General features: G+C 40.1%; 1 protein-coding gene across 1 annotated transcript in view; it reads left to right on the forward strand.

Moving 5' to 3' along the window:
- STK38L (serine/threonine kinase 38 like) overlaps positions 1-6,591 on the forward strand; it is a 46,098-nt gene extending 39,507 nt beyond the window's left edge. The window contains exons 13-14 of the mRNA XM_048933512.1: positions 727-818; positions 2,467-6,591. Of these exons, the coding sequence (XP_048789469.1) occupies positions 727-818; positions 2,467-2,594 (220 nt within the window). The 3' untranslated portion in view covers positions 2,595-6,591. The remainder of the gene's footprint in view (positions 1-726; positions 819-2,466) is intronic.
- Positions 6,592-14,940: the final 8,349 nt, after the last annotated feature.

The following is a 14,940-nucleotide window of genomic DNA, read 5'->3' on the forward strand; positions in this document are numbered from 1 at the left end:
TTAATAAGCAGCAAAAGCAGTGACGTATTTGTTCATGTCACATTTGGCAATCTGGCAAAAAAAAGTTTCCTCATTCCACCCAGAAGTGGATGTAAGGGTAATTGTAATAATTACGGCTATAATAAGTTTACACTTATAAATTAATAACTCTCCCACAGTGCCATTTTCCAGTTTTAATGTTTTTGTGGGGTAGATCATTTCAGTAGCTTTAAAAGCTACCTTAAGAGTTCTGAGTGTCAAGCTAATAAAGCAGCAGCGTGTCAGTCAACTCATTTTTGATCTGAGATGCTGGCATCAGAAGTAAGAGCTACAGCTGAAAGATATTTGGATGAGTTCCATGGAATTGTAAAGCAACGTGTCTAATGGCTTCAAATGCAAGTAAAATCCTGCTCAGCTGGGTAGGCTGGGTCCATGGAACGAAGGTAACCACCGTGGTTCTTGGTGACATCAAAGATCACACCGATAGCTGCATGGCACATGAGGGTGGAATGCAGTTTCAGCTAATGGAAAAGCGTGTTTTCCTCACATTTGCCAAGAGTGTGCTGATGCTAGGAAACCAGGAAACCTTCTTGTGATGTCAGAAAATAGGCATCTTTCAAGGACTCAATGGAACCTTTGCTTTTTAAATTGAAAGGATGTTGCAACTATAAAAATCTAAATTAAACGAAGGTGGAACTTCGCGTATTTTTCCTAATATTCGCTATTCTGCCATTTGTTTGCTTACAGGGAAAGACCAGCTGCAATTCCAATAGAAATCAAAAGTATTGACGATACATCCAACTTCGATGAATTTCCTGAATCTGATATTTTACAGCCAGGTGAGGCTACCATTGTAAATTCCAAACTTCTGTCTACAGCATGCCAGAATACTCCTTGGGTTCATTTGTTCTTCTTAACGTTCATTTTTCTGATAACCTAACCAATATACAGGTTTGGTCTAGAGATTTTCTTTCAAAAATAGATGTTAACCTATGATGTGTCATAGCTTCTACTTCCTTAAAACTTTGGGGGAAAAATAAAAAAAGATTTTAACAAGTTTATTAGTAAATGGTTTGCATGTATAGTGAGCATTGAAAACTGTACAGTTCTCAACCATGTGATATAAACAAAGTCTGACCAAGAGCAGATCAGTACAGGTTTTTTTTTTTACTTCAACTTTTTATTTTTTCTTAATTTTATGCCAAACATAAAAGCAAACGTATATTTTGGCAAAGAAATTCAGGCAGATGATTACTTAACATAATGATGTATAAGCCTGAGTGGCTCTACAGATCATTTAGGTATTTTTTTAATTGTTAATTTCTATTGTGGAGTAGTAGAAATTTGTTATATATGAAAGGCCTGATTGGCTGACATGCCTAATTCTCTAGTTCCTACTGTTTTCAATTGATTATTAATCGGTTAAAGATAGACAGATATATAACAATGGTTAATTTCTGTCAAGGTGCAGATGTGCTAACATTCGTAAGAATTATCAAAGGCTATTTTTTTCTGAGATGGCTTTTATTTAATGGCATAGAAATTTGTCTTTTCAATGCAAAAAACGGTTGATCTCCAGTTCCTGTTAGCTATTGAAGTCCGTATTTAGGTAATGCAAAGTATATTTGTATTGGTTTTGGCATCTCAGACACATTGTGTTACTGAAAATGTTCCTGTAGATCCAGATGCCCAAATGCTCACTTGAGTATCAGCGTTTTTGGCACCCATGCTGAACATGCTGTTGTAGAACTCCAAGAGCAGCAATCTGAGTGCTAAATATAGGAGCCCACTGCAGTGAATGCCAGTGATCAGCACACCAGCTGTGTGGGCTGTTCATAGACAGAACGTGACCAGATCGCCTGCTGGCTGAACCTTGTGGGAGCTGTAAGCAGGGCAGATGTCCTAAAATAGGAACATGTGCTCGATGTGCATTGTTCTTTCAGGAGAATTTGGATACATTTTTTTTCTTATGTTTCCAGGGGGGATAACACTATGTGTATACCTGCATTTGGTCTGCACAGGGAAGCCTGTTGATGAGGCCACCTTGCTTCTCCTGCAAGAACTGCTGTGCTTGGCAGGCTCTCTTTCTTGTTACAACTTTCCAGTATTTAAAGGGAGATTATAAACAGAAGGGAAATCAACTTTTTACACGGATAGATAGTAATAGGACAAGGGGAAATGGTTTTCAACTAAAGGAGGGGAGATTTAGATTAGATGTCAGGGGAAGGTTTTCACTGAAAGTGAAGTGAGGTGCTGGAGCAGGTTGCCTGGAGAGGTTGTGGATGCTCATCACTGGAGGTGTTCAAGGCCAAGTTGGATGGGGCCCTGGGCAGCCTGGTTTAGGGGGTGGCAACACTGTGGCAGGAAGTTTGGAGCTTGGTGATCCTTGAGGTTCCTTCCAACTCAAGCCATTCTATGATTCTATGACTTCTTGGAAGCAACACTTCTTAATTTTGTTTTGTTTTTATTTTTGTATCTGAATTCTAGTGCCAAACACAACGGAACCTGACTACAAATCCAAAGACTGGGTTTTCCTCAATTATACCTACAAGAGGTTTGAAGGGCTCACTCAGCGTGGCTCGATCCCTACCTACATGAAAGCTGGGAAGTTGTGAAACTAAACACAAACCCACAAAAAACAAAAATTACAAACCTCAGGTAGCTGCATCACCAGACCTGCTTGGCATTAGTTATCAATATATTGACTCTGGTGCGCATCAGTTTCACAAGGAAATTCTACAGGATTAGGATTTCTAAGACTACTACTACTACTACAGGAATTAGTTGGCAGTGCCAGCTGGCTTTTTTTTTTTTTTTTTAAATATTTGAATATTTTTGTTAACTTTATTATACAAAGGTACTGGAATAAAAGGAACCATACATCCCTTTGTAACTGCACTGCCTATGTGTGTATAACAATTAATTATGCCTCTGTACCGTGGCTTTGCTTGTACTGTAACCCATTTAATCCACCCAGGAGTAAAACATATCATTTTATGCAGCGTTGTCGTTACACTGCTCACCTGGTGGGTTTTAGGTATGCAGTATAAAAAACCATTGCCCACGTTTTCACAATTCTCTGAGCAGTGGCTCTAAGGTTATTCCAGTTGTGGTTTGCAGCTGTCCCATGAGTGTGGCATATTTTAAATAGCAGTGTCCTGTGGGGCCTACTGGTACACTCTCCAGTGTCAATCCTCCTCCCTGCTGGAGGGTTTCATGATCAGATCATCCCTTGTTCTGTGGGATGTGGGCAGGAAGACGGTCCCTTTGATCTGCTTGAAATAATAGTTGGTGGACCCTGTTATTGAAAATGATGTTACTGTTTATGATGATTGTATGTGTTGGCAAATTCAGAAGAGAAAAAGAAACAACAATAAAAACTCCTAACAGAGGAACTTTTTTCAGACATCAAGTTCTGAAATGGCAGCCATTTCCAGGATTCTTGCCTCATTTTTGAGACAGGTCATTTTTTTGCTGCTGAGAATTTAAACATCCTTTTCTGTCTGAGAAAAACTTATCCAGTGATGAAATTGCTGCTTTTTCTTTTTCATCTCCATGAGAAGTTCCAGGCGGAAGGGATATTGCTGTACCCTTCTCTTTCTGGAATACCTGTAGCAGCCTTTGCCAAGTCAGAGGAAGTGGAGTGCCTCATTGGACTCTCAGTCCTGTAGGCTCCGTCGTCTTCTCGTGTCTCTCCCTAAAGTGAACCATGAGGTTACAAGGGATCAGCTGGGTTTGAAGCCCAGTTACCAGAAAACATAACCAACCATGAGTGAATCAGGTGGCGCATATACACCATTACTCTCAGTCTGCAAGCTGGTGACAAACTGACAGCAGAGATGAGTCAAGGAAATGGAAGCAGAGCCTCCTGGGTGCTGGCTGAGATTTTGCTCATCTACTTAGACATCATTCAGAGCCAAACAGCAGTCCTTTAACAGCTTGCTGGTATCTGATTGCTGGCAAATTTTACATCTCTGCCTATACTAGCATATTATCTGTAGTGCTTCTAATCTGTCTCAATACAGTAGAGATCTTTGATGTCATTTTCTGGTTACAAAAGGCTTACAGCGATAAACAATTGACCAGTGATTGAACAAGCAGAGTCACTATTGCTGCATTCTTCCCCTGGATGCAATGTAAAGCACTCTGGAGGCCTTGCAACGCCCATCAGAATGAAGCACAGGATGTTTTGGCATGTGGTAGGGAGGACTCCAGCAGACTGACATTCACAGCAAAATGGAAGTGACTATTTATAAAGCTATCACAGAAATATTTATTGCTGTTTGGCACCAAGGTGTCAGCTGTTCCAAATTATTTGTATGCTTCAAAAGCTTACTGTGTAGTGCTTATCTGTTGCATAAAATTCAATTTGCAAGAAAGGTTTCTGTGCATCAGTGGCTTACTGACCTGTGTGTACTCTTCCCCAATCCAACAGTTAGTATTCTTCAAGGGCTTCAATGATCTGTACTCTGATATTTTATCTTCTGTCAGGCATTTTCACTTATGCTGATTTTCTACAAAAAAATTTAGTCTGCAGTTCATGGAAAAGGAACAGTGTGTTAAAGTCCACCCAATTTGCAAAGTATTGTGTTATGTTATGGCTAAGCTAAACTTTGTCTAAATGTTCAATTTAAGCCATCTCCCATTTCTTTGCTTCCCAAAACCTAGAATAATTAACATCACTTTAACATCACTGCTACTGGGACAAGATCCTTCTGGAATTCTGCAGTGTTGTTCTTAGCCATGTTAAGGTAGTGAGAGTCAACTTGAATCCATTCAGAGGCTGTCCAAAATCAGCAGCTCGCTTAAACCCACCTCTGTACTTTGGGATGTCTTTCTGCCAGTGCTCTTGTAGCTTCTGAGGCATCTCAGAATAGGAAATTATTTGTCTGACATTTGATCTGTTCTACCAAGAGGATTTTGGGTGGAACATATACAAGGCACAGACTTGGCCCCAAAGGATACTGCTATTCCAATGAGAATTTTTCTCCATTTTCATTTCCAGCCTCATTCGTGGGGCACTAGGCACCAGAAGTGAAATTCCTGTGAGCACTGCATTTCAAAAGACCACAGTTACCCTATTTGCGTAACATAAAAAGAAGCCTTTGCTTGAGCTTGCTAAGACAAGATAAATTTCATGGGAACTACAAATGCTCAGTAATACTGGTGATTTTTTTTTCCTGTGCGGGTTTGAGGGAGGGCAAATAAATACACATACAATTTAAAGCTATCTATGATACAACTGTCTGTACATATTCACTGGTTTACAAACTTGGGAAAAAGCTCAATCCTTGTACTCGTAACACTAAAGATAATAAGCATTTAAAATGGAGGATGGTTAATCATATCAGTGCTCACATAGGAGTTGCATCCTCCGGGAAAAAGCCTGCAGCCTATTTAGCATAAACTCCTGTATCGTGGTAGTTGAATTTATTTTTTGGAATACATAGCATTATTTTAATCGATAAGTCGAGTTCAACAAAATATTAACTACTGCTTTTAGGAATATAGAATTTTTTTAAAGATAAAACTGTGACACTGTAATAGATTGAAGAGAACAGAAGGTTAATTTACACTGGCTTTCAAAAAATGGAAGTGCGGCATATCTCTTGCTTTGTTCTTTCTGTCTTATTTGTTTGGATGGTTGTTTTTATTTTCTTCCTTTGGTGATGTTTGTCACTGTGCCATTTATTTTTTGTATTCTTGGAGTACCAAAGATCCTGAAATGGCTTGATGATTGCAACCATGTCAAAATTTATTTTCTGGAAGCGAGCGTTGTTAACTTTGTTTAAATGTGGATTTCTGTATGCAAATTGTTGTCAGAGGTTTGCTGGGGAGATTGCAGCAGGGAAAACTCGAGTGCGTCAGTGGAAGTAGTGGGCCTGAATCCAAGTTCTGGATCTGAATGCGCCAAAACGGAGGAGGAGGTTTGGATCGGAAAACACAGCTGAGCTTTTGCGCTATGTTCCATCTCTAATCGGCGTGAGCGCGCGGCCTTGGGTACAGAACGGCAGCGCCGGTTGTTTCACGTACAGAAGGAGTTTTTAACAAAAATTGCCAGCATTCACAAATCAAATATTGTTGATACCGCATTTGCACTGTTAAATTTGCCTTGCTGGAGAGTTATGTAAGTGTTATTTTTATAGGTCAATTGTCAAACACCTGAGTCGTGGGATACAGTATGGAATAACAGCATGATGTGGGTGAATTCACCTAAGTGCAAAGGGGCTTGCTGAAAGCTCTCCACTCTACCAAGAGGAATGGGCATAAGCAGTACAAGGGCGTTGTGTTGGCTCCTTGTAACGAGGTGACTTTCCTCTGCGGCAGCAAGTAGGGAATACTGCTGTTTAGCCCAGTTATACTGTAATGCTTAGGAAGTGCTCTCACTTTTTCAATAACACGAGCAATTACAAGCATTGTAACATACTGTACTTTGTCATTTTAATGTTGATATATTACAGCAGCTTGTTCTTGGAGTCAAAATGGCAACTGCTATATTTTTCCTAGACTATTTCATTAGTTGTGGTTGGGAAAGTTACATAGAAGCATTATAAAAATTTATATGAGGCTTTTTACAGCATTTGAAAATAAAAGTAGCATTCTTTTTGTAGAGTTGCAGTTGTTATTTTTTTACAAAAGTGCTGGAATTGTTTCTCTTCCAGAACAGGAGGCTTCTTAAGGAGCGGAGACACTGCTTTGTGTATTCTCATCTTGAATCCCACTGGATTTTCCCATGAAAACCCCATGTCACCATTCTCAGTCAGATGTTCGAGCAGCAAAAAGTACCCGACTTTTACCAACTGCAGCCACACGAAGCTGCTTCTAAAAAGGTTATTGTTCTTCCCTAGAGCCTTCTTATCTCCTTCCCTACGGACTGTAATTTAGCCAAGAAAGGCTTCCACAGACAGTTGTACTACAGAAACATTCTCATCCTACTGCTCCCAATTCCTTCCTGAGTTTAGAGCAATGACAGCACGTGCTGTTGTGACACGATCACGTAAAACACTTATGGGGCTGAGCAGCTGAAAGCAAATTGGAGCTGACACCTGATGAGTGTCCATCTCTGCAGCCCTCCATTGAGTGCCCTCCACTTGAAGAATGCTGCTCTCACCAAGTTAATGCAATTCAAACAGAATCTTACAAATTCTGTTTAATGGGATTACAGTCTTCTTGTATTAACTGTTATCTTGCACTGAGGCTGCATTCCTTCTCTTCTTGCATTACCAAATCCACTATTTCTGAAAAATACAGCACTTCAATAACAAATTAAAAGGCTATGCCTTAGCATGTGCAAAAACACTTCCAAAATTAACTACTTAAGAAAATAATATATAGTGTTTACAAAACAATACTGCAAATATCTGATGTTCATATTTCACTTCATCTCGAATACAGTGTGCCTTGTGAGCAAAACATTTATGATTTAGACAATAAAATGTCTTTCTGACAACCTTCCTATGAAGAGAGAAAGTAGGAATATCCTGACAGTTTGTGTTGCTGTGGGGTGTGATGGCAGCAGTGGTTACCAGCTCTGGATTAAAAAGGATTCAATAGTCAGGCAGTGCTTAATGTACTTATTTAAGGCTTTTTTTTAATTTATTCTGGATGTAACCTTTGGTTATCTCAGACGTTCTAAGGTGTATATCCAATACCTGAATTTCACAAACGGAAGATGGTTTGAAATGTGCATGCCAGTGCTCTGTAACTGGCAGTTGTGGTGGGCTCTGCTAAGAACGAATCTGTTTAAAGAGTTTATTTATGAGAGATACCTGCTCCATCAGCTACTGAGGCAGTTCAGTGCTGGAGAAGGGCACATTAACTTAATAGAATGAGCACAGTCTTTGTCAGTGGTAATGGGCCTGAAGTCTAAGTAGATTTTAAAGAATTCATTATGTTCTAAATTACCAGTTTAATTTTCTCCTCCCTTGTGCTTTTAGCCTGGTATTTTTTTCCTCTCATTTTGTCTTCAGAATTTTTTAAAAATATAGTTATTATCTCCAGTTATTGTAGTTTTAGTGACTGTCCCAAGTGGAGAACTGTTCCACAGAGCAGGGCCTGGTACACAGGACCCAATGCTGGAACTGAGTACCTCCAACATGAAGCAAAACAGCCCCATTGCCTCCTACTTGCTGCTACTGCTCTTGGCCCTGGGATTTGTATGCTTTGTTGCACAGAACACTACTGCAGTTACTGTGAGGGCAATTGAATCTATATTCATCTCGCCACTACCTCCTCCTCCCATCACTTCTCCAGATGAGCTGATAGCACAGAAGTTGCTGTTTTCCAGGGAAATGGGGTACATAGGTTTGAAATTTCTCGTGCTCAGGGAAATTAACCCAGGTTTCTCGTTTCACAGTTGAGTCAGAGCTCACCTAGGGACAGCTTGTCTCTGATTGCAAGCAACTCTCGAAGCCCGTCTCCTTTCTGTATCAGCTGCTTTAATCTGTTTCTAGTTAACCACCATCTGCTGCGGCTTTGTTCTCCTGCAGGGACATGTGTGCGGCATCTGCACTGTCCCCAGGTAGCCCTCCTTCCACTGGTAGCAGCCCTTTCTTCTCCACACCACCTTCCCTGCCTTCCTTCTGGCAAAGACCAAATCTTTCCCATTGCTTCTGCACCTCCCCTGAAACCAGGTGATGTTGAAAGGGGAACTCGTCGCAGATGAGATATAATGTTGAGGCTGTTGTGTAAACGCGGGGTGTAACCACCGCCTCTGTATCCGTGTTTGGGAAACAGAAACAGCAATTACAGACAGCAAGTGTTGCATACACACCAAGAGTGCCTAATATGTTGCTTCTTTCCAGGGATTTAGGCAGAATCTGCATCCCGTTATGGATGTAGGAGCTGAGACTCATAGAGCTCAAAGGGGAGGCAGGTGCCTTGCTGCTGCCCTGGCCCCCTCTCCCCCCTCATGGAGCAGCCACACACACGTGGCCACCTGCAAAGCCAAGGGCTGAAAAGGTGACAGCAGTATGAACACAACTTCTCCAGTGCCTTACCCAAAGGCTGCAGTGGCTCTGCTCATCTTGGGTGCCGATTTCCCTGTGTTGGTCTTTATAATAATAAAGGATCAGATAAAACACCCCATGACTGTTTGGTCAGGTCAGAGTGAGTCACCATTAAACTAGACAACGCGTCTCAAGGTTTTCAGTCCAGTAGCCTGCCTTTGAGCTCCTAACCAGTTCCCACTGATGTCAGCAAAAGATCCCTATCTAAAGCACAGAGAAATCAGGGGATAAGTATGATTTCAAAAGCAAGCTGTTTGCTGATGCCATGCTTTAGAAAAGAGACAAAAAGATTTTGCTCTCTATAGATTTCAATCTGTTGAAAACCAGTGTATCAAGAAGATGCCTTTTGGCTCAAACACAAACTTGAGAGACTTGCATGGTACTTCCACTATTGAAGAAGAAAATATTACCTATGTTGGTTGATAAACAATATTAAACTGATGCCTCAAGGAAGCTTCACAAAATGTACAATCTCTTTAAAAGCATTTTCCTGAGAAAGCAGATTGGATCACTGTTGGATTTGACCTAGGCTGAGCCCAAGCACTGGCTGTGCACGTCTTAGGAAGCAGACAGTTCAGCACAACTCCTTGCTTTGTCAAGTTCAGTCAGTGAATGATGGATGTGTTCCACTCAGTCAGATACTTCAGCTCAGTAACACTGGACAAACAGGGCCAACAGCATTCAACAGTCGACAAGCTCTGCTTTCAGTTAATTCTCTCTTAGTTGCCCAGATTTAAGGGGGCTTGCATCTTCAATTATTTGCATTGCTCTCTTACCAGTTGTAGAGAACAATGAGGTCTCCCCTAAGCCTCCTCTTCTCCAGACTAAACAATCCCAGTTCCTTCAGCCATTCCTCATAAGACTTGTGTTCCAGACCCAAAAAGGCTGTTAACTCTAGAAGAGCCCAGGAATCCGTAGCACAGATGACAAACCTGCTTTAACCAAGGAGATGACTTTCAGACAGTGCTGTAATAAATCATCCGGACCTTCTCTATAGGCAAAGATGGATGAGATGATGCAGCTCAAATGCTCAAAGACTGATTGTACACAAGCCATATGCTGCCCTCACGGCTGGATTTTATTTCTTCTAGCCATAGCAAAAACACTGCTGGAACTCAGGGATCCTATTGAACCAGAACTGGATTGGGGCTGCCACTTGTACACTATGGGCACATTTTAATTTTGTTTTCAATGGGCTCCCTAAGCAGCTTTATTTGTCCTTGTATAGAGATTTGTAACAGTAATACTGTTTTTCAGATACACTAGACATCAGGTTCTTACTAGATATTCCAAAAATACCAACTTCTGCCACAAATGAAAAGATTCTTTAAGATGTGAAGTTTATTTTGTCTTTAAATTGAAAGTGGTGCCATCAGGTTGAGAGACTTCTAGGTAAGAGATTTACAAGCAAGTATATTACATTGTACAAACCTTGCCAGACAGGACTCCGAAATAACACAGTCACTTGTGAAAATGCTCATCTGTTTGACTTGATTTAATTTTGTTAGGGAACCTCAAAATAAATTGATCATTCTACTTGCTCCAATGCTTAGATTACAAGAGAGCACAATAGCTGAAAGCTGTTCTCAAGTGAATCTTGTTTCTTCATGCAAGGAATTTGTCAGTGATTTACAGATCTTTAAAGCCAGAATATATCACTATCACAATCTAATCTGACATACTGCATACCATAAATCATACCCTTCACTCACTGTACTGTGTTAGCACAGCTTGCATTCTATTGTGCTACATTTTTGCTTCTTTGAAGGGCTTTTGTAACAGTTACCGAGTGGAAATAATTTAAAGGGCATTTTTAAATATGTTTTCTTAAATAGGCTGATTACAGTGTGACTATGCCACTTACAGAATTTGTGAAGCAAAAGTCTCCCCTGATGTGGGGAAGAACTTTTGCTTTAACACGACGGCACATTCTACTAATGCATAGAATGTATAGCAAAATCAACAGATTGCTTGTGATGCCTTAAAAAGTAACCCAATGACCTCCTAGACCACCAATGACTACCAAGCATAAACCACAGACTAGAAAAGATACTGTTTTTAAATAGTTTTAATTCTTATTCTTCTAATTAGCTATCTTCTTCACAAATGCTCTAAAAAATTGCTTGCTTCAGGACTCAAGCATTGCTCTTTACATTACTCTGAGCCACAGAGTACTCTAGTCTGAGAGGAAACCATGAACACCCAAGCTCCAGAAGAGAAGTGTACAAAAAATCTGTGATTGTATTTAAACGTGTGCTGAGCAATTTCAATGTGTTGGTTTTAAATTCCGAGGGAAAAAAATGTTAACTAGGTAGCTTTCACTTAATAATCTTTTATGTGCAGCATTCTAAGTCACCATGGTACTGCATGGCCCAGCTCTTGGTGGTCCCTCAAAAGAGTATTTTTTTCCATCTTGTCTCTGAAACAGGTCTCCTAAGAGCAGTGTGCATGGGACAAGGTTAGCCCCAACAAATCCACCAAGAAATCAGCTCTTTGGGATGGTATCTCAGAGAAATGTTGATTTGATGGATGCTCTTCACATCCTAAAGACACATTATGCTTCATCAGATGCTATTAACCATTTACAGAACATGAAAAAGGAAGGATACTGCAGACACCTCTCTAAAGGAAGGATACTGCAGACACCTCTCTTTAGCTGCTCCCTCAGTGCTCTGTCACAGGCTATTATTTAACAGTTTGATTGTTATATTAACCCCCCCATCCCCCCCCAGCAAGTCGTTGTATAAGTTGTTTGGAAAAAAAGAGGTTATCTGTTGCTTACATAAAGCATTCTGTTCTCTATTGTATAGCTAGAAGCTACTCTAGGGAAAGTGCTCACCTAAAAAGGGGCAAATGTATCAAGTGTGACCTTACGTAAACTTGGATCCTACTCTGGCAAGACTCCAGGCTAACTATCTGCTAAAAACATCAGTTACTGTCATGTATGAAACGTATGAAATATGCAATGAGAAGCCCACCCAGCACCTCTGAATAAGAAACAATCTAAGAAATGATGTTTAAAATCAGTAATGCTTAACTGGCAGTGTATTACATTTATAAAAGCTTTCTGAGCGCTAGGAAATCAGACATTGACCAAGAAGGGGAAATACACAGGTTGTAAAGGTACTAGGAAAGCATGACAGGCAGAAATATTGCTGAAGGATTTTTCTGATCTTCTGGCCCAGATATATCATAAACTGAAAAGAAAAAAAAGAAAAAAGTCTGCATTCATTAAATTACAAGTATTTCTACTCTTGCACTAAAAACACTAAATAACATGCAAATAAGATACATTAGCTCTGTTTCTAGTGAGTCAGTTAAATACAACAACAACAACAGTGTACTGCATTCTGGACGTCCTCATTGAATGTTCCCCTATGGAGAGAGTTTGTTTTTAACAGCCTAACGAACACTTTTCTGGAACCATTTAAATCTTTAACTCATTTTGCTTTATAGCACTGGCTGTTTTCCATTCTCTGTGAAGCATTTTCAGTCAGTGCGGTTGACTCACTCTTCTGAAATCTTAACATTTTGTTGTCCATCGATGATGCAAACCCAGAAGAAGAAGCTCCTAGCTTCAAATCGGGGGCAAAAGTATTTTGGTGGTGCCACACATGAAATTTAACCTTCCAGTGAACAAATCCTTGGATTTTTTTTTTTCCCCAGTCTCAGTTGTACATTGAATAAATATGTGAATAAATTGTACTGATTTTCTGAAAGATGACAGCATTGTATTACTAACTCCTGTCTTTTAGCTCTTTCCACTGCCTTTTCTTTCATGTAGGATAGAATAGGTTTGTAATTGCTTTCTCTGGTCCAAATTCTGTAAAACCAACTGAACCAGCGTGGGGGAATATATACAGCACTGCAATAGTGACTGCGGGATTACGTACTACTTAAAGGGGAGAAAAATACCTTATGCAAAAGCATACATGGAGAATGTCCTAGTAGTGCAATTGCATTTGCTCATCAACATCCCCAGCTGGAAGCCACTGCTCCCCAGCCAGGTAAGCATATTCTGTTAGAGCAGTTCACCCTCTCTGTTCTTCCACACGCCTCATCTAGCAAGCATATTGTGCAGACACCTAGAGTAGTAAAGCCAAATGACAGCAAATCTTGTTACAGAGCAACTTGTACAAGATGCACAATGCTGTACTCATGCAATACAGAGGCCTGAAGGCCAGCCCGTTTAGTAGGAGTATGATTACAGCAAAAATAAACTTTTTTCCTGGCCGGTATTATGCCAGAAAATGCTGACCAGTTATCCCATCCTAACTTCACACTGGATTACATATGATATCTCCTGCAGAAGTTGACATCAGCCAGTAAGCTGGTAAGCACCATGCTGTTTGGGCTGGATGATTTCTGTCAGAATCACAGTTGTGTAATTGTATACTCTTTGACATGACAGCCTGCAGATACAAGTCAGATATTAATGAACTTGGAACCTAAGAGCTTCAGGAGACCACGGCAGAAGAAAACTCATTTGTAACACACCTTGGGCTTAGCTATGAGTGCAGCAACAAAATGTAACGGAATATTAGTGAGAAGGTTCAACCCTAACTGCCATACCACCAACATCTGCCTCTGATATTCTGGGCAAACATTATAAAACAGGAGGAATTACTTTCAGAGTAGCCACCATAGCATCTAAAGTATCTTGGGATCTTCAGACTGCAAAGGATAGGACAGAGCTCAGGACTGTAACCAGGTACTTGTCAAGATCATAGTTTGGAGTTTAGACCACTAAATTATGCATAAATCTCAGAAAACAATAAATAAAAAATATGTTTGTTTTCTGGTGGTTTTTCTTTTGTTTGTTTTGTTGTTTGTTTGTTTTTAACCAGTTTTATCATTACCTATGAAAATTAGTAATCTTCAGTCACGTCACATTAAACTCATAGGTGGTCAAATGTATTTAGCTCACAACACTGTGAAGATCTTCTTTCTCAAATTTTTAAAAGTATTTTGGCAAACACATGTTTATACACAATGAAAGTAAGTACTGATCTGCTGTTTTGGATGGGATGAGGGAAGCAGAGAAGCAAAGATCTGATGAGACTTCTGTTTCAAGGTACTGGCTTCTCCAAGATAAAATGTTAACTTTCCTACACAGATAAAACAAACATAGAAGGAGCTGTTGTACATATGTGTGTTTTTGTCTAGCAGGTATGCCAAGCTTTAATAAGAATATTTGTAAGGCTTCACCATTTCTTATTTTGAAGAATACATACATTTTAAGCAAGTCAGCAGTGAACAGTCTTCTGTGATTTGATAAATAGCCAAACAACCTGTAGTTTTACCATGAGTGGTGAAGTATTTACTACCATGAGAGTCCTTCTGCACTGTTGCTGCAGATCTAGACTCATTGTTCTGCTGCATGTGACTATTTTGTTTGAAGAAAATAGAAGTTCAGGAAACTACCCTTCAAGCCATTTACTTCTGCAAAAGCAATATTATTAGTACTCACAGGTTTGTCTTACTCCTTGGCATGCTTGCAACTTCTGACCAGGACAGATAACTAGCATTCATTTATACTTATTTTCCCTCAGCATAATGCAATCGATTATGAAAAATACCTATGAAAACAACGTTTTTGCTATTATTGAAACCAAGATGGTCTTTTTTTGTGTGTGTATTGAGCCATATATATTTTTTTCACTTTTAGCCAAGAACGTTTCTATTGTACAGAGTAATCTTGTGGCTCGGGTAAGGAGCTTGTTCTACCACACTTAGAGCTGGAACTGAGCAAGCAGAGGCAGTATCACCACTAATGAGAGGGGCAGCACAGCAGGACCGGTTCTGCAGAGAAAAACAAGTATTGCTGCTGTCCCAGCAGCCGTACTGTGGGACCGCTTAGAGGTTAGCTGTAGAGGGGTGCCATGGAGCCAACGCCCACTGCAGCTGCAGCTCATTAAGTCCTTACAACTTGAGCTTCCCGTGCTAAAAGAAC

The sequence above is a fragment of the Lagopus muta genome, chromosome 1, assembly GCF_023343835.1.
Source record: "Lagopus muta isolate bLagMut1 chromosome 1, bLagMut1 primary, whole genome shotgun sequence".
NCBI lineage: Eukaryota > Metazoa > Chordata > Aves > Galliformes > Phasianidae > Lagopus > Lagopus muta.